This window comes from Octopus sinensis, linkage group LG6 (assembly GCF_006345805.1).
Source record: "Octopus sinensis linkage group LG6, ASM634580v1, whole genome shotgun sequence".
Classification (NCBI taxonomy): domain Eukaryota; kingdom Metazoa; phylum Mollusca; class Cephalopoda; order Octopoda; family Octopodidae; genus Octopus; species Octopus sinensis.
In genome coordinates this window covers 19,654,924-19,674,391 of record NC_043002.1, presented here as the reverse complement: position 1 = coordinate 19,674,391, position 19,468 = coordinate 19,654,924, and the positions used below count along the sequence as shown (strand labels likewise).

General features: G+C 37.3%; 1 protein-coding gene across 1 annotated transcript; it reads right to left on the bottom strand.

The window, feature by feature from the left end:
• Positions 1–14,895: 14,895 nt before the first annotated feature.
• Positions 14,896–18,414, bottom strand: LOC115213020 (MAD2L1-binding protein). Its single transcript, XM_029781917.2, has 2 exons — positions 18,087–18,414; positions 14,896–15,910 (listed from the first exon to the last, which is right to left on the bottom strand). The coding sequence occupies exons 1-2, from the start codon at positions 18,267–18,269 to the stop codon at positions 15,272–15,274; spliced, it is 822 nt and encodes a 273-aa protein (XP_029637777.1). The 5' UTR covers positions 18,270–18,414; the 3' UTR covers positions 14,896–15,271.
• Between the last annotated feature and the right edge of the window lie 1,054 nt (positions 18,415–19,468).

Here is a 19,468-nt window from a genome sequence, read left to right as displayed (position 1 = left end):
ATTCATCATCTATTATTATTATTATTATTATTATTAAGGCAGTGAGCTGGTAGAATTATAAGCACGCAGGGCAAAATGCTTTGGAGCATTTTTTCTGACTGTTTACATTCTGAGTTAAAATGCTGCTGAGGTTAACTTTGTCTTTTGGGGTCAATAAAATAAGTACCAGTAGAATACTGAGGTCAATGTAATCAACTTAATCCCTTCCCTAAAAATTAGTGGCCTTGTGCCAAAATTAGAAAGATTTATTATTATTATTAAGGCAGTGAAGGGCAAGCTGGCAGAATCATTAGAACACCAGACAAAATGCTTAGTGGTATTTCATCTGTTTTCATGTTCTGAGTTCAAATTCTGCCAAGGTCAACTTTGCCTTTCATCCTTTTGGGGTTGATGTAATCAACTATCCACCTCCCTCAAAATTTCAGGCCTTGTGCCTATAGTAGAAAGAATTATTAAGTTAGTGAACTGGTTGAATTATTTGCATATTGGATAAATTGCTTACAGGCATTTATTCCAACACTTTACATTCTGGGTTCAAATCTTCAGTTTTGCCTTTCATTCCTTCTAGACCATTTACATATTGGGGTTGATGCAATCAACTTACCCTCCCTCAAAACTGCTGGCATTGTGCCAAAATGATAAAGTTATTATTATTATTATTATTATTATTATTATTCTGAGTTCAAATTCTGCTGGGGTTGACTTTACCTTAAGCACCAGTTGAGTACTGGGGTTGATGTAATTGACTTAACCCCTTGCCCCAAATTTCAGGCCTTGTACCTATAGTAGAAAGGATTATTATTATTATTGCTGTTGTGTTATGGGTTGGCTGAATCATTAGAGTACAAAATGACACACTATATTTAGCTGAGTGCATTCCATGATATTCTGAGCTCAAATCATGCTAGAGTTGATATTATTGACTGTTCCCTCCCATAAAATTTGAGACTTTGCATCTAATTAGGAGGAGGAGGAAGAGTATGGTGGTAGAGTGTCAGAATTGGTGGAGTATCAGACTAAATCTAAATACTCTGTGAGAGTTAGCTGTGTTCCTATATATTTTGTATTTAAATTTTGTCCTCATGTCAACTTTATTTTTCATATATGAATCATTTAAAATAAGCAAGGTCAAGTAACTGGAGTTGGTGAAATTGACTGAGAACCCCTTCTCCTACTTGTAGCCTACATTAGAAATATGGTGGTGGTACAATTAGCAGTGCAGCAAACAACATAGGGAAAACTAGAGAGTCTTCATTGTGAGTTCAAATCTCACCTGTCACTCTTTTACTTTCTACCTCTGATGCAACATATAGCAATAAGATTATGCTATGTGTTCAATAAATATATTGTTCCTCTATATACAATTAATCATAGTGTCTAGTCAAAAGAAGAAAATTATTATTATTATTATTATTATTATTAAGGTAGTAAGCTGGCAGAATCATTAGCATGGCAGGCAAAATACTTCGGGGCATTTCATTTGCCTTTACGGTTTGAATTCAAATTCCGCCAAGGTCAACTTCGCCTCTCATCCTTTTAGGATTGATTAAATAAGTACCAGTTATGCATTGGGGTCGATGTAATTGACTTAATCCATTTGTCCTTGTCTGTCCCCTCTATGTTTAGACTCCTGTGGGCAATAAAGAAATAAATATAATTAACTATATCCCCACCCACCCTGCCCACTTCCAAATATTGGGACCTGTATATATAAGAAATAATAATTATTTTAGTTACAATCATCTAGCTTTCAACAACAGTGTAGAAGAAAATCTTAATCAGTGTCAAGTTCATAGCTGAGGGACATTGTCCAAGAATTACATTGATAAGGCCTTCAGAAAAAGACTTGAATGTTACTAGATCTCCTTTTCTCTTTTCTTATAACAACATTGTTATAAAGAAAGAAAACATTATTACCTTCGCCTTAGCGAAGGCAGAGGTATTGTTTTCAGTCATGTTTGTTTGTCTGTCGATGGACAAGATATCTCAAGAACTGCTGGATGGATTCTGATGAAACTTTCAGGGATGTCTGGCCTTGGGACTGGCACAAACTGATTAGATTTTGGGATCAATCCGGTACCAGACAATGATTCTGGATTATTTTTCCTGTTTTTTTTTTTACTTAATATTTGAGAGTGGTTGGGTTCATTTTTAGTATTCTCGTTTGTGAGAGCAGTCAAGTTTATTTCAGATATTCTCATTTTAAAAATCATCTCTGGTTAATCATTGAGAAGACATTGGTGTTGCCTTGGCAGTAGTTTGCACCCTCTGAGTGCTGTTATTATTATAGTAATGGTGGTGAATGACAGAGTTGGTTAAGGGGCAAGCAATATTCAGTTATATATTTTTACATTCCAAGTCCAAACCTTATCATGATTGTCTTTGCCCCCTCAATTCCTCATTTTTTCCCTTCTTTTATTTCCTTTTTTTTTTCATTTTAAGAAGTAAAAGAGGAGTATCCATGACCCTTTTTCAAGGCTTCTGTGATTGGTAGGAGGAAGGGAATAAGTTATCCTTAAATCAAAGACCTGACTCAAATGCTTACAACAAAATGAACTCTGCTAAAAGTACCCATGGTCCAGGTGGTGAAGATGGCAAACAGTGGTATCATCCTTCTGGGGTGGATAAAATAAATACCTGTCATACTGAAAGTTCATATAATTGACTGCTCCTCATAGGCCATGTGCCTTTGTTTAAAAAAATCATTTTTTGATGTTTATGTTGTGGAGCAAGCACCATAGAGTAGAAGAAAGTTGCAAGTTCTTGGGAGGGGTTTCAGTTCCCAGTCAGAACTGCTTCATTTCACCTTAAATCACTAAAACTTTTGGAAAGGTATTAATGTTAAAACATTTCTCTTAAGATTCTTCCTTTGCCCTAAAAATCTCAGGCTTTGTGCCTGCATAAGAAACCATTATTATTATCATTATTTCGTTGTTGCTGCTGTTGTTGTTGTTGAAGGTGGTGAAAATGGACGAGACACAAAAACGACTGTTGGTCGAAGTGAATTCAACAGTATTTAGTTTTCTCCCCCACTTTCATTCCAAGTTCAAATTCTACTAGGGGAGGAGTTGATGAAATAAGAACCAGTAAATATTGCTAGAATGTGGGGTAGGTGTCAACTTTGTCTATTCTTTTTGCCTACTCCTGCAAAAAAAGTTGGCCTTGTATTGAGATTCAAAAAAGAGAAATATTGGTATGTTGTTGTTGGTGGTGGTTTTCTTGTCAAGATTGTTTAAATAAAGCCAGTAGCAACAACAACAATAAATATTGAGGGAAAAAAAAAGTAAGAAAGAAAGATAGCACTAAAAGAGAAGAGAATGAAAAAAAAAAAGAACCACAAAGAGAACCATGTAAAAGATCTGCTAGAAATAGCAGTCAAATCTCGCCAGTGATTGTCAAAAGCCAGACCAAAAAATAAGCTTTGCAGTCAAAACATTTTAACATTATTATTACTATTAAGAAATACAAGACTTTAATTTATTGAATATTTTTTTCATGTATGTGCATGCATATATATATATATATATAAACGGCGGTGCATCAGCATGGCTGCAGCTCTGAGCTGAAACTAGAAAAAAAAAAAAAAAAAAAAAATATATATATATATATCATATATATATATACATATATTACATACACACACATGTATAGACATAATGTATATACACAGTTGTGTTTATAAATATACATATATACACACATAAAAATAATTGTCTATGAAAATGCATACACATATACACGCATGTATGCATATTATATATACACATATATATATAATATATATGAGTGTGTATATATATTTATATACGTGTATACACACATACTTGCATGTCTGTTTTTGTTTTCCTTTTTGTATTTATTGTTTGTCTTTTGTTCCAAATTCTTTTTTTTTTTTTAATGTATTTGTGTCAGTTTGTTCTTATTTACCAGATTTACTGCTGCGAGACGTAACCTCTCCTCCCTGCCCCACTGTTACCTTCTGACATGTCATGTCGAAGAAAAGATATTAATTAAAGAAATAAAATAATGAATATTTTAAAAAGATCCACAGCATTTTTCTTCTTCTTCCATTGTTTTGTTATGGCATTCCATGCAACAATTTCTTTTTTGGCCTCCCCATGTGACAATTTTTATTTTGAGATTCTTATACGGCAACTTATGTCATAGCACTCCCCTGTGGAAACTTCTATGTTGTCACATCATCATCATCATCATCATTTAGCGTCCGTTTTCCATGCTAGCATGGGTTGGACGGTTCAACTGGGGTCTGTGAAGCTGGAAGGCTTCATCAGGCCCAGTCAGATCTGGCAGTGTTTCTACGGCTGGATGCCCTTCCTAACGCCAACCACTCCGTGAGTGTAGTGGGTGCTTTTTACGTGCCACCCGCACAGGTGCCAGACAGAGCTGGCAAACGGCCACGAATGGATGGTGCTTTTACGTGTCACCGGCACGGGGGCCAGGCGAGGCTGGCAACGGACATGAACGGATGGTGCTTTTACGTGCCACCAACACGGGGCCAGACAGAGCTGGCAAACGGCCACGAAACGGATGGTGCTTTTACGTGTCACCGGCACGGGGGCCAGGCGAGGCTGGCAACGGACACGAACGGATGGTGCTTTTACATGCCACCAACACGGGGCCAGACAGAGCTGGCAAACGGCCACGAAACGGATGGTGCTTTTACGTGTCACCGGCACGGGGCCAGACAGGGCTGGCAAACAGTCACGAACGGATGGTGCTTTTACGTGTCACCGGCATGGGGGCCAGGCGAGGCTGGCAACGAACACAAACGGATGGTGCTTTTACATGCCACCGACACGGAGGCTAGACGGGGCGGCGCCGGCAACAACCACAATCGGATGGTTCGCTTAACCACAGCTGCAATTCCCACTGATGTTGATCCATGTGGAAATTTCTGTCTTAGCACTTACTCCCATGCAGCAATTTCTATCTTGTCATTCCCATGTAACAATTTCTGTCTTGTCACTTCCATGAGGCAATTTTTATCATGGCACTCCATGTGACAATTTCTGCTTTGAAACTTGCATGTAGTAATTTCTTTCTTGAAACCACATGTCAAAATTACCTTCTTGAAACTCCCATGTCACAATTTCTGATGAGGAAACTCCTACATGGAAATTTCTGTCTTGGCACTCCCATGTGGCAATTTCTATTTTACTCTACATTGTCTCTTCACATGAACAAGAGCCTCTCTCTATTGTCACTTGATCTGTTAGAAACAACAACCAAATCCTTCCCCCTCAAAATCAACCCTTACTGTTTTGACCCTTTAGTGTTCAGATTAATTGGTTAAATGTAATGCTTATTTATTTGTGTTTTAAATCAATCATGAATTGTATTGAAGCTTTGAGATCTCAGTGATGTGATTGTTTATTTTTCGAATGTCATTGTAGAATAGGTGTGAGAGGCTGGATCCAGTTAGTTTGAATGCAAAACAGGTAGAATTTTGACCAGTTTAAAGTTTATCCCTGATTTAGAGATAAACAACACAGGATACCTTGTAATAAAGTACACAGAATGTAGAAACATCACTTGACAGCACAACAGTTTTATGTACAATTAAAAACTAAAGAGAATTACATGATTCCGGGTTCAGTCCCACTGTGTGGCATCTTGGGCAAGTGTCTTCTGCTATAGCCCCGGGCCGACCAATGCCTTGTGAGTGGATTTCGTAGATGGAAACTGAAAGAAGCCTGTCGTATATATGTGTATATATATATATATATATATATATATATATATGTGTGTGTGTGTGTTTTTGTGTTTGACCCCCTGGCATTGCTTGACAATCGATGCTGGTGTGTTTACGTCCCCGTTACTTAGCGGTTCGGCAAAGGAGACCAATAGAATAAGTACTGGGCTTACAAAGAATAAGTCCCGGGGTCGATTTGCTCAACTAAAGGCGGTGCTCCAGCATGGCCACAGTCAAATGACTGAAACAAGTAAAAGAGTAAAGAGTATTTACATTTGACGGATATTTGTCCTGCTCATGAATTATACAGAAGCCTTACTGATAGCAAAATACAAACCAAAAATCAGGAAATCCATCAGGACTTAATTTCTGTATAATTTTTTTTAACCCAGTGTTAAAAAAATCAAATCAAATCAAATCAAAATAGATGAACATCAATGGATTTGTATCTTTGTGGTACCATGCCGGTGGCACACAGAAAACATCCGAACATGGCCGTAGCCAGTACCGCATCGACTGGCCTCCGTGCTGTGGGCACGTAACAAACACCATCCGATCGTGGCCGTTCGCCAGCCTCATCTGGCACCTGTGTCGGTTGCACATAAAAACACCATCCGAAGACCCGGCAAGACTAGTCAGGCCATAACCCGTGGCCCCTACCTGGGACGTAGTCAGTCCACCTGTGCATACCTTCCTCTTGTGACACTTGTGAAGAACTGTTGAGGCAAGTGAAAATCAAATCAAAACAAATCAAAATAGTGAACTCAATGGAATTTGTATCTTTGTGGTACCAGTGCCGGTGGCACACAAGAAAATCATCCGAACTGCCGTAGCCAGTACCGCATAGACTGGCCTCCGTGCTTTGGGGACGTAACAACACACCGATCGTGGCCGTCCGCCAGCCTCATCTGGCACCTGTGTCGGTGGCACATAAAAACACCATCCGAGGTGGCCGTCTGCCGCCTCGTCTGGCACTGTGTCGGTGGCACATAAAAACCCATCCGAGCGTGGCCGTTCGCCAGCCGTCTGGCACCTGTGTCGGTGGCACATAAAATCACCCACTACACTCTCGGAGTGGGTGGGCGTTAGGAAGGGCATCCAGCTGTAGAAACACTGCCAGATCTGACTGGCCTGGTGCAGCCTTCGGGCTCCCCAGACCCCAGTTGAACCGTCCAACCCATGCTAGCATGGAAAACGGACGCTAAATGATGATGTTGATGACCTTGTCTATTACAACAGTATTCCCATGAACTTAACTTCAAAGTATATCATCACTACACTATGGCGAGGCAGTGAATGTCTTCAATTATCAATGAACTAATGAATTTAGGAATGCTATTATTCCAGACTAAATTTAAAGGACTAGTAAGGAAATAGAAAAAATACTTGTAAGGTTAAACTTGACCATAGTTTGTTTCTAATATATTTAAATGAAACGAAACGCTTTTCCCTGTATAGTAACCCCCTTGCCATATCGCAGTTCACCTATCACGGATTATTATTTAAGCTTACATCGATTCCTCTGTGGTGTTGTTTTGCATTTTTAATAAAATAAATATTTACAAATTATAAAAAATAATTTTAAAAAATACACCACAGTACCATTTCTACTTCAAGGATTTTCACTTATGGGGATTTTGGAATGTACCACCCACAATAGTCATGGGATTACTGTACACACACACACACGTTTCAGTCATTACTGGAGTGCTGCTGTGAAGTATCCAGTTGGTTAAATCAAACCCAGTATTCCTTTTAATGAATACTGGGTTTGATATTTAGTCTGATCCCCCAGCACCACTTCCCCTTTTCTAGTTTCATTCTTTGCCCCACAACACTCTAATTTGCAGCTTTGATACTCATGTTTATGTGTATATATGCATGACAGCATCAAGTGGGGCTTAAACAGTAGTGTACTTCTGTCCAGTACTGTCTTCCCTTTTTATGCCACTATTTTCACCTCTCCGCTTCCAACCCACTTTACTGCACTTTCCTACCATTTTTCTCTATTCTCTGCAGAAGGAGAAGAATCAAAAATACAACTCCTTGTAGAAAATGAACTTCAAACTCCTTTGGATAAATTCTTGAGGTAGACGCTTTGTCAATTTCTTCTGATTCTGCACTGTATACAACAGTGGATTAAGCCTTAAAACATTTCTTGACGAGAAAATAATTTGCCAATTCTAGATTTAGGGTAGGCATTAATTAACAAAGCAAGTAACTCTGTCTTTTCATATTGAAGCTAATGAGAATTAAAAAAAGTTGAAACACCAAACTACATCTGACATTTCATGGATTACTGTTGGCTGTCAGTGCCCACCAAATGTACATGTCATCATCCATATCCCATTCTATACAAAACACTTCACTCAATCTTTACAGGAGTATAGATATCTAGAACATATATAGGCCAGTGAAGACCTGAAAAAGTCCTAGTTGAACACCAATTTTATCAATTATGTTTAACTTGAACTTTTACCCTTTGGGAGTTTCAGGGAGCTGAAGTTCTAGAGTATGTTTAGTGCAGGAGTTTGTAGACTAAAACGATAGAGAGGTAAGTGCATTAGGCTGAGCCTTTTCAAGGACTGAAGGTTGGTGACAGGAGTGGCTTGACAAGGAAACTAATCAATCCCAACTTTTGAGCAATATACTCATAAATAATGTCATCCTACTAAGTAGTTTTATCCACTGAACTGGTTACAATAGCTTAAAGTCAGGAAATGTTTCTTGATATATAAAAATCATTTATTTCCAAGCAATTAATCACCTAAACTAGGTGCAGGAGTGGCTGTGTGGTAAAGAACAATGTTACAGAGAAGCAGAGGGTCGACAGGCGCTTTCTGTCTTCTCCCATCTTTATCATTCGCCTCATCAATGTCTTGTCCAGCCCGCAAAGCTCTCCATCTTTGTACTGCCTCTATGGCAAATTTGATAAAATAAAGTAGCTGTAGGTGCAGGAGCGGCTGTGTGGTAAGTAGCTTGCTTACCAACCACATGGTACTGGGTTCAGTCCCACTGCATGGCATTTTGGGCAAGTGTCTTCTACTATAGCCTCGGGCTGACCAAAGCCTTGTGAGTGGATTTGGTAGACAGACACTGAAGGAAGCCCGTCGTATATAAGTATATATATATATATATGTGTGTGTATATGTTTGTGTGTCTGTGTTTGTCCCACCAACATCGCTTGACAACCGATGCTGGTGTGCATCTCTGTAACTTAGCGGTTCGGCAAAAGAGACTGATAGAATAAGTCCCGAGGTCGATTTGCTCCATCATGACAGCAGTCAAATGACTGAAACAAGTAAAAGAGTAAACTTTTGAACTAATAGTTTTTAAGTAAAGAAATATTTGAGTAATATATTTTGCATTCCTGAAGGCCAACTAAAATAGAGTCTAAAGCTGGTGATCAAACTATTTTCTTATATCAAAACATGTATGAACAACCAATGGAAAACTCCATCTGAAAAAAGAAAAGAAGTTGTTCACTTCAAAAAGAAAAGATAATGGAAAATAAGGCTTCATTGTACAAAACATAATTGTATTTGACGCATTTAATAGATTTCCAAGTTATGCGATGTTGTGATAGGATAAGAGAATATATAACGGTTTTATAGGAATATAAAATATGTTTATATAATGTAAAATCAAATAGAATTTCTATATTTTCATTTAAAAAGAAATTTAAAAACTACAATTGCATGTTAGTATGTACAGGTTAGTTTTCTAAATAAAAATATAGGAATAATTCCTTAGATACAAATCCACATTTTCTGATATATATACCATCTTTATTGTAATAAATTATGGCTATATATTATCAGGTTTCGCCTATAAAGGGATAAAAACAGAAAAAGGAAAAGAAAAAAAAACTGGTTTTTAACACCGTGAGTCAAAAAGCATTAGTCTAAGGGAGATAACTGCTATCAACACTAAAAATGTCTTTTTTGCGATATATTTAAATCAACTTATAAAGCATAAAAATTCAGTGTGTGTGTGGGGAGAGAGAGAGAGAGAGAGAGAGAGAGAGAGAGAGAGAGAGAGAGAGAGAGAGAGAATAAACTATTTTGAAGCATGATTAAACAAAGTACTTTTAAGATTAATTCTGTTGCTGTTTAGCCCCCAAGCCAACCAACCTATTGGTTGAAGGCATGGCCATCCAATCCTTCACTCATGCACTGAGTATCTAGGACTACACTATCCACTGCATCCTATCCTTTTCATGACAGAGTATATTTCGGAACGATTAGGTTGCTACTTCTAGCAGACCAAATAACCAAAATAAACTCTTTTGCTGGTCTGTTGTGATTACTGGAGGATACACTTCCTCTGATCGACAAGAAGTGGTCAGATAAGAAAAGCTCTGTTCTCTCAGTCTTGTCCACCACTGCCATGAAAGAAGACAACTGTTTGACTTTTCTTCCCAGAAAAGGTAGCAGGACTCAACTAACTTATATTCATCTTGTGTGGCAACAGTTGTATGGAATAACTCCACAATTCAACAATGCTCAGAAACTGAACTAGCATAACTTTTAATCCTTGTAAGAAATTGGCATCCCACTCCGGATAGAGTCATGTACTTTCAGTCACTTAAACACCACAGAATCTAGGATAAACCCTGGCCAAAGAGACCTACAAGCCCATGGCAGGCAGTGGTTAAGTCATTGGCTCATATTAGAATCTAGATTTAATTCTCAGACAGAGAAGGCATTTCATTTCACATCACATTGTTCCAGTACTCTTGGCTGAAAGAACACCATTGGTACCAGAATTTTAACCCTACGACAGACTGGCATTTCATTTTTCTCTACTTAAACTTTGAAAATAAGGATAAGTTCTAGATTTATGAACCTGCAGACAGGATCAGGGAAGACCCTTTTTTTTAAATAAACACTAGCTCAAGTCCTCTGGAAAAGAATGCTCAGTTGATCTTCATTCATGCCCAGAGTGTAGTTCAGAAATTTGACACATGACTTTCACTAACCCTCTAGAGAATGCAAGAGTTAATATTGAATTCGCTGCTTCATTAGAACACTGGGCAAAATATGTAGTGGCATTTTAGTCTTCTTTACATCCTGGGTTCAAATGCCTCCAAGATCAACTTCGTCTTTCATCCTTTTGGAGTTGATGAAATAAATACCAGTTGATCAATGGGGATAATTTGATTTAGTCCCTATCCTGGAATTGCTAACCTTGTGCCAAAATTTGAAGCCAATGTTGAATTAGCTGCATTAGGTAATTGGTAGAAAGTAGCGAGCACTTGAAAATCTACAAGGTAGTATCAAAAAGTTACTGGACTAGTTCTATGGTGTGTCAACAGATGGGAGCACACAGTTGCAAGTGCAGTGTGAACTAGCAGTGACCATCACAAAGTAGTGTGCTGTGTTTACTTCGTAAGTTGTGATATTTGTGCTTTTGTGATCATGTGTATACTGTAGTTCACAACTTTTGTCATGGACAGGAACAAAGAGCCAACATAAAATTTTGTGTTAAACTTCGGAAGTCTGCTACAGAGACGTTGAACATGCTTCGGCAAGCTTACAGTGATGAGGCAGTGTTTCGAGTGGCATGGGTGCTTCAAAAGCAGACAGAGCCACAGCTCAATCAAGAGTATACTCATTGTTTTCTTCAACATGCATAGTATTGTGTATCAAGAATTCATCTCCCAGGGTCAGATTGTCATGCAAGAGTTCTACTACGACATTTTGAAGTGGTTTGGGGGATGGGGGGCATTCGGAGCTTGAAAAATTGGATTTCTTCAAGACAATAATGCACCCCGTCACCACACCCGTGAGTTTCTTGCCAAAAATAATATATATTTCTTTACTACCCACAAGGGGCTAAACACAGAGAGGACAAACGGATTAAGTCGATTACATCGACCCCAGTGCGTAACTGGTACTTAATTTATCGACCCCAAAAGGATGAAAGGCAAAGTCGACCTTGGCGGAATTTGAACCCAGAATGTAACGGCAGACGAAATACGGCTAAGCATTTCGCCCCCCGTGCTAACGTTTCTGCCAGCTCGCCGCCTCAACCAAAAATAATATGGTGTTGCCTTCACATCTGCACTATTCACCAGATTTAGTGCCAGCAGACTTCCATCTCCTAATCAAGATGAAAATGCAGCTCAAAGGTCACAGTTTTAATGCCATTGTGGAGATCAAGAATGAATTGCAGAAAGTCCTTGACTCACAGAAAATGACTTCCAGGCAAGATTCCAAAAGTGGCAGGAATCCTGGACTGGTGTGTTGCTACACAATTTGACTATTTCAAAGGAGATGACGTTAAAACTTAGGTAAATAAGTTATTTTTTATTAAACATAACTGGTCTGGGAACTTTTTGATACCACTTCCTAGATGCACACCTTTGGTCTATGCATGACCCATGAGTACATTGCTGGGTAAAAGAGAAAATGTAGAAGATTGACATGACAAAAGGCAACTAAGCGTGGTTTGATTTGCAGAAAGTGCAGCTTCAATGCATCCATTAGCCAAGGTATCACATGTCTTTCACATACACAGTTGGCATCAGATGAGTCACCTAAGCATGATAACCTATCTTATTAACAAGAATCAAGAGCAGGCATTCCAATTGGGTTAAATGAAGCATGAACCAAGGTACAGTAGTTAGGCAGTAACAGATTGTTTGCTCCTTCTCGAGCCATCCCTGGCTCATTAGGGCCAGTTTCCTGGTTTCCTTGGCGCATAGGTTCCCCACCTGGATGGGATGCCAGTCTGTCGCAGGTGACTGCAAGATGCAGGAGGAAAGAGTGAGAGAAAGTTGGGGTGAAAGAGTCACAGAAGTTCGCCATTACCTTCTGCTGGAGCTTAGGTGTTTCGCTCATAAATACACACATCACCCGGTCTGAGATTAAAACCTGTGATCCCTCGACTGCTGCTCTAACCACTAGGCCATGTGCCTCCACCAGTAACAGATTACAGAGGCAATATAAGCATTAAAGTTTTTTTGGGGTTTTTTTAACAGCACAATTTAACGAAAGAATTGACTCCATGACCTTTGAAGGTCCTAAGATCAGCGAAATTAATGCAGCTAAAGTTTTTCTCCAACAGCTGAAAATTTTATGTAAAACATAGGAAGTGATAGACGTTCAGAAAATTATAGATAAGGAAGATCCGAGTGAGATGGTTAGAGTAGAACCTGGATACAATAAGGGTGCCAAGAGTAGAAATGGGGGGGGCCATTAAAAAAATACAAGCCTACTCAAAGGAGCAGACACCAATTGTAGAAGTGATAGAAAATACAGAATGAGATGACAGCATGCATGTGGACCAGAGTTTGGAATGTTTTGGTGAGCAACTTCATGACAATCAGTGGATTGCTTTCTTTTGCAAGTGGACTAGGATGTTTGTGTAGTATCAGAACTGCCCCAAATATAGAGCACACCAGAGGATGATAGAGTGAAGGTCAGAGAGAGCTCCATCAGCATATGCAGTGATGAGGCAATCTGACAAGAAAGCAGAGTTTTGTTAGATTTGCATACAGGAGATGGTCAAATGTTTGGCAACTGACAATGGCAACACTATTTTTAAACAAATTTCTCTACAGTGAGGCCCACTAGGACCCTGGTTGATTTGACTTTATGGAAAAATGTACTTGTCATAGTGTTGGAGAAAGAGGTTGTTAAAAAATATTTTCCTCATCTTTGAGATGTTAGAGAGGAGAGCAAGTCAGAGAGGTTACTCTTCTTTGGAATGAGACAAATTTTAGTGGATTTTCAAAGATTAAGACAGATCTTTGTAAAGAAAGATATAGTTTGGCAAGGATAGAGGCTAGCTCTGGGGGGGACATTGAAGAAATGGGATGGATATTGTCATGATTGATCTTGATGGCTTGAAACAACAGGGGTACTTTTGCACTTGGCAAATGCCTGATGAGCCTAGTAGAATGAAGAAGAATAGTTTCAAAGATCAACCCAGTATGTACAGTATGGAGCCAGATGTAAGACAACAAATAAGGGAACTTTCTTTATATGTAAATGTTTCTGTTTGAAATTTCAGGAATAGCTTTTGCACAGCTCATTTCTGGTTGAAATTGGCCACTTTCCTCATAACTACATACCTGTTCCCATTCACTTGGAGATATGAACCAAAGAAGACTTCAAACACCTTAACAGCACTTTCAGTCTTGTAACAGACAGTGACCAGCATGGACTTGTCTCTCAAAATTGCAAGCTTATTGACTTGTCATGGTAAACACATCTTCTGTTACCATCTCATATTCTCCTGGTATGGTTATGATCACTTTGGTTTCTAAGATTTCGGACATGACATTAACATAGTACATGGACGCAATATAACACTTGTACTCACGGAGTGGTTGGCATTAGGAAGGGCATCCAGCCGTAGAAACATTGCGAGATCAGACTGGTGCAGCCTTCTGGCTTCCCAGACCCCAGTTGAACCATCCAACCTATGCTAGCATGGAAAGCAGACGCTAAACGATGATGATGATGATGATGTAACTCAGTTCAAGAAGAATGTCCCTTAACATACCTAATAGACAGAAGGTACAGAAGTGATGTGAAGGGCACCCTTTTCAGACTGAGTATGTCATTAGAGAATGTTCTCTTATATGGCCTCTGAGTTTGATCACCGAGCAGATACTGCTGTACATCGATGTGATCCAACCTCTAGAACAATGACAAACTAGTTTCACCTAGGGCAGCCAACAGGTAGGAAAGTAAAAAAAATTTGTTTAAGAAGATATGCCCAGTTAATAATTAACATGTTATTTGATAATTAAAAAGCTATAGCTACACAGAGAGTGAAATATAGTGTTACATTCATGTCTCATTCAAAGGCATAAGTAATATAGTGATTTGTGATATCTGACCATTAAAATCTGATCTGAGACCCAATTCTCTATGACCTAGAATAAATAAATGACAGATCAACTAGGTAAAGGTTTTTTAAATTTTTCAGAGAATCAAGTAAATTTAATTGGAGTGACACCAACTATTACAGGTATTTCTTTTACCATATTAAATTAAAGGTTAAACCAGAAGCAACACATGACTAAGTGCGTTCATGTATATATGGGTACATACATGTGTGTGTGTGTTACAAAACTAGCCTTTAGAATTCTCCAACAAAGTCTAAAGAAGAAATAGGACTAATTACATACCGGTCATTATGTTAATATATCCACTCTATACATAGTATAGTTTTGAATTGTTCTCATTCTTTAATAGCAACATCCAATTCTGTTTGTGCGTATGTAAAAACTCTATACACACATATACATGCATAAATTCATAATGATGATAAAAATAGAAATAAAACAAATACGGCATAAATTTTGGTGAAAAGGTGTATAGTTAATTAAATCAATGCTGGAACTTGACTGGTATTTTATTATATTTATCCCTAGAAAGAAAGGCAAAGCTGACCTTGGCTGGATTTGAACCCAGAATATAAAGGAATATAAATACTGCAAGTCATTTTATCCCATCGTTATCAATTTTAATAAACCAGAATCTCAAATCCTCATATCCTGTCCATCCATTTCAGCCAAATTCTTTTCAGAAAGTATGTGAGCTATAAATGTTTTGGCATAGTTATGTGATAACCTTTTACACTAATGTTTGCCTGATACCATATTTGAGAGTCGTCATCATCGTCCAAAAGGTTTAAGGCATGAAGATCACTCAGGACACTGTCATCTTTCTTGGATGGCATGAGTGGTTCAAACCCAGACAAATCATGACTGTAGTTGTGTTTAGGATGGAAAGAGACTTCATCATCATCTGGGTCACTATCTTGTAATAAGTTCAAGTAATAATGTTGTCCACGTTTTGAAGGTTTGTAGACAGGTTTGGCAGAGAAGCCAGTCAACTTAAGCTGGCGTGGGCCAAGCAGTAACACATGCATGTTGGTGCACGGGAGTCTTGAACCACTAAAGAATGGGTCCTTTGCGAAAATCTGTAAGAAAAGAAATCGCTTGCAGTCTTTGGCAGACAGGGGCTTTTGTGAGTGTTGACTAGAGTCTGCAGGAGGAAAAGTGATGTGGAACACCTCTTTGGGGCTGAGAGCTGAGGAACCAAGGATAATGGCACACTCTTGGATTTGGGGGTTAGTTTGGAAATTAGCCACAATACTTCCAAATAACTTTTCACAGCTAGAATAAAGTAAGAAAGCCTGTCTGTCATTCTTGTTTGAACTCTTGGGGTTTGCATTCTGAAAAAAGAAAATAAATAAATGAAGCTATAATATACGAATTTAAAATGGAAACAAAACTAAAAATATGGAAATGAAAAATTAAGTAAAAATTATATAAATAAAAATGAAGTATATAAAATAATGATGGAGGTGAGGCTGTTTTAGGCCAAAACTAATTTAGGAAGTGAATTAAATAATTACATTCAATTTTAGAACTTCATTTTAAAGAGCTAATTGATATAATACTAAAAATGAAAATATTTGATGACCTTCTACACCCATTTCAACAAGGAATATTATGTAAAAGGTGTTTTAGTGCATTTAATATAAATGTTTATTGAATTTTTGATGGCTTGGTAGAGTCAGAAAAACATTAAAAAATGACTTTTATTTAGTTGTAGGTTTGTTTCCAGCTCAAATCCTGCTGGGATCAACTTTGGTTTTCAACCTTCTGGAGTTGATAAAATAAATTGATTGGACCTTTGCTACAATATTTATGGCCTTGTGTCATCCTCATCAATGGTTTAATATCTACTTGTCCATGCTTGTATGGGTCAAACAGAATTCATTGAGGTAGATTCTCTATGGCCAGATGCCCTTCGTCACCAACCCTGACATGTTTCAAGCAAGTTAATATTTTCCCATGGCTGGACATGTTTTTATGGAAGACTAGAAATGAAAGATACTGTTTGATGGTGACTTTCATTTATCACAATGATGTGATATCAAGACAAGGAAAGACACACAAAAGACAGGCTTCTTTCAGTGTGTCGATCAAATCAACTTTTTTTTTTCTGCCATGCCGATGGCACGTAAAAAGCACGATTTGAGCATGGTCAATGCCAGTGCTGCCTTTATCCTTCTTTCCTTTCTAGTCAGCACTGTGCATTCCTTACTCTTTCACTGGTGACAGACAACCTTTTTCTACACTATCAGCTACTAACCAGCGAGCCATCCTTCTTGTCACTATCACTAGAATTGCTACTATCTCTTTATCTGTCGGGCAAACGAATAAACATATGTAAATAATATTTCTTCTTTCTTAGTGTTGATTCTTCGATGTTTACTGGTTACTCTGACACGAGAACCTTGCAGCGTTACATCTACACGCTACATTTAGTAGTGGGCTACTCATATCGAATTGATATGGCACATCACATCCAGCCCGCTACAATGGTGTTACATTTCTTTCGAAAGGACCGGACCAATAGTTATTGCGAGGGAGATTGCTGTCGTGTTTTCTAGTGGAAACAGCAAAGTCTTTTTGGGTAGTGTTGCAGACGTATCTTAGTGTTTGGGAATGATAATGCTATGTGATTAAAGCTATGAACATACTGTCTTTGGATATCCAAGAACTTGAGCTCCAAAACAGAAAATCTTCTAAACACGAAGTCTGTTGATTCCTATGTACATGCAAGGATTTTATTTGTTTTTTAAATGTTAAAGGAAACAAAGTTCTAGGAGTTGGGGTTACGATTATGGGGACGAAATTAAAATCTTATTTTAAAATGTACTGATTTAAAGGAGGGGTTTAGCTCTCCCTTTAAAAAGTTGAATATCTTTAAGACCGGACAATTCGTTGTCTTCCTAATGTCCGTCTTTTGTAAGAGCTTTCCAATCGTAATCCTCCCGTCTTTTTATTTTATTTTATCTATTTTCGTTTGTAGTCAGCAGACTCCCTATTTTGAAAATTTTGTACCTTAGACTATATTGTATCCTTCCTGGTATTTCTTTCTAGCAGATCGAACGACCACGTACAGACTCCTACGTTAACAATTAGTAATTTCAAAAAATAATATAAAGTAAATTATTTTTCGGTTAGTGTTATATAAAACCGTAGATTGGGGTTTCCTATTCAGTCGAGGGTGTCTATTTTGTTTGCCAGCACAAATTTAAATATCCAGTTTAAATGTAAAAATAACCAATCATGATATTTATTTTTTGAAGTATTTTTAAGAATTTTTATATTTGCCTGAAGTAACAAAAAACACGAAAACTTTTAAATACTTCAACAGAGGGAAAAGTCACGTTGTTATTTTAAGAAATAAGCATATTTCAACACTATAGAATATGTATATTACTAAAATTAATATTAAACTTTATAAAGAAAAACAAACGAAAACAGGAATAAAAATTTTCCAATATTCCAAACAGAAATTCAACAATAATTACATATATATATATATATACTTACTTTACCACGAACATTGATATGTTTCTTGAGTTGGTCAAACATCTCAGGCATTTGGCTTTTCTCATATAAAATATATTTGATGAGTTCGTTGAGCAAATAAGCCCTAATTTCTGTGTCAATAATGCCTTTAAAAGGTATATCACAGACGACAGAATTTGGATGTACAGCTGATCTACAAGCCATGATTTTAAGTTTGCCGGGGTTTTACTTCGTTTGTAATTTTTAACCGTAGTAAGAAGGGGAAGTTATTCTGACGTCACACCTAGACGATCGCTGATTGGTCAACTACGTTGTTGTGGGGGAAACTATTCATCCACTCCAAGAACAGCTGAGTTTGGAAACCGTTGGTTAAACGAAACACAAATAATTAAATAAAAGGGAATATCGAAGCCTCCATATAGTCACTCAATCTGCTAGAAATAGCAGTCAAATCTATCTGAGATAATACTCTGCTGTCTTGATAAATAGGAAAGGGGGATCTTTTCCTTTTGAACTGATCTGCAGTTTTCAACACAATTTCTAGTTAACTAAACACTTTTAAACTTCGTATACTGGTAGAATGTCAAAATAAAACATTTTTCTCTTGGCTTTTTTGAGAAAATTGTAATTTGTAAGTTTAACGTAGTTTAATTTTTCGAATTTTAACCAATCAATGACCTCTATTGAGCTAAAATCATTTGCTGCGTCTAAAACTGAGACAACATCCTGTCACTAACCCTAACTCTAACCCTAACCCTAAATTTTAGCCTTTCATTTTTTTTTTTTATTGTTAAATTAATTTAATTGTTACCCGTGTGTCTAAAATTATTCGTTTTGTTTTTGTTTTGAGTTTTTACTTTCGTTTTAGCCTTTCGTTTTTTTTTTTCTTAATTGTTAAATTAATTTAAGGATAACAATTAAGAAAAAAAAACCGAAAGAAATGGAAAATAATTTTAATTTAACAATTAAGAAAAAGAAACGAAAGCAAAAACAAAACGAATAATTTTAGACACACGCGTAACAATTAAATTAATTTAACAATTAAGAAAAAAAACGAAAGGCTAAAATTTAGGGTTAGGGTTAGTGACAGGATGTTGTCTCAGTTTTAGACGCAGCAAATGATTTTAGTTCAAAAGAGAGCATAGGATTGGTTAAAATTCGAAAAATTAAACTACGTTAAACTTACAAATTACAATTTTCTCAAGAAAGCCAAGAGAAAAAAAATGTTTTATTTTGACACATTCTACCAGTATACGAAGTTTAAAAGTGTTTAGTTAACTAGAAATTGTGTTGAAAACTGCCGTTCAAAAGGAAAAGATCCGCTTTTTATTTGATTTGTGTAAAAAAATCATATACATTGTTTTAAGAAATAATTTATTTACTTTCTTTAAAAAATTCTTTTA

What these genes read in the sequence shown, in the direction of transcription:
- LOC115213020 (XM_029781917.2), bottom strand. Translation starts at nt 18,269, where the DNA reads ATGGCTTGTAGATCAGCTGTACATCCAAATTCTGTCGTCTGTGATATA. An exon ending in ATATCAATGTTCGTGGTAAA is followed by an intron (nt 15,911 to 18,086) that starts GTAAGTATATAT and finishes TTCTTTTTTCAG; the next exon opens with AATGCAAACCCCAAGAGTTC.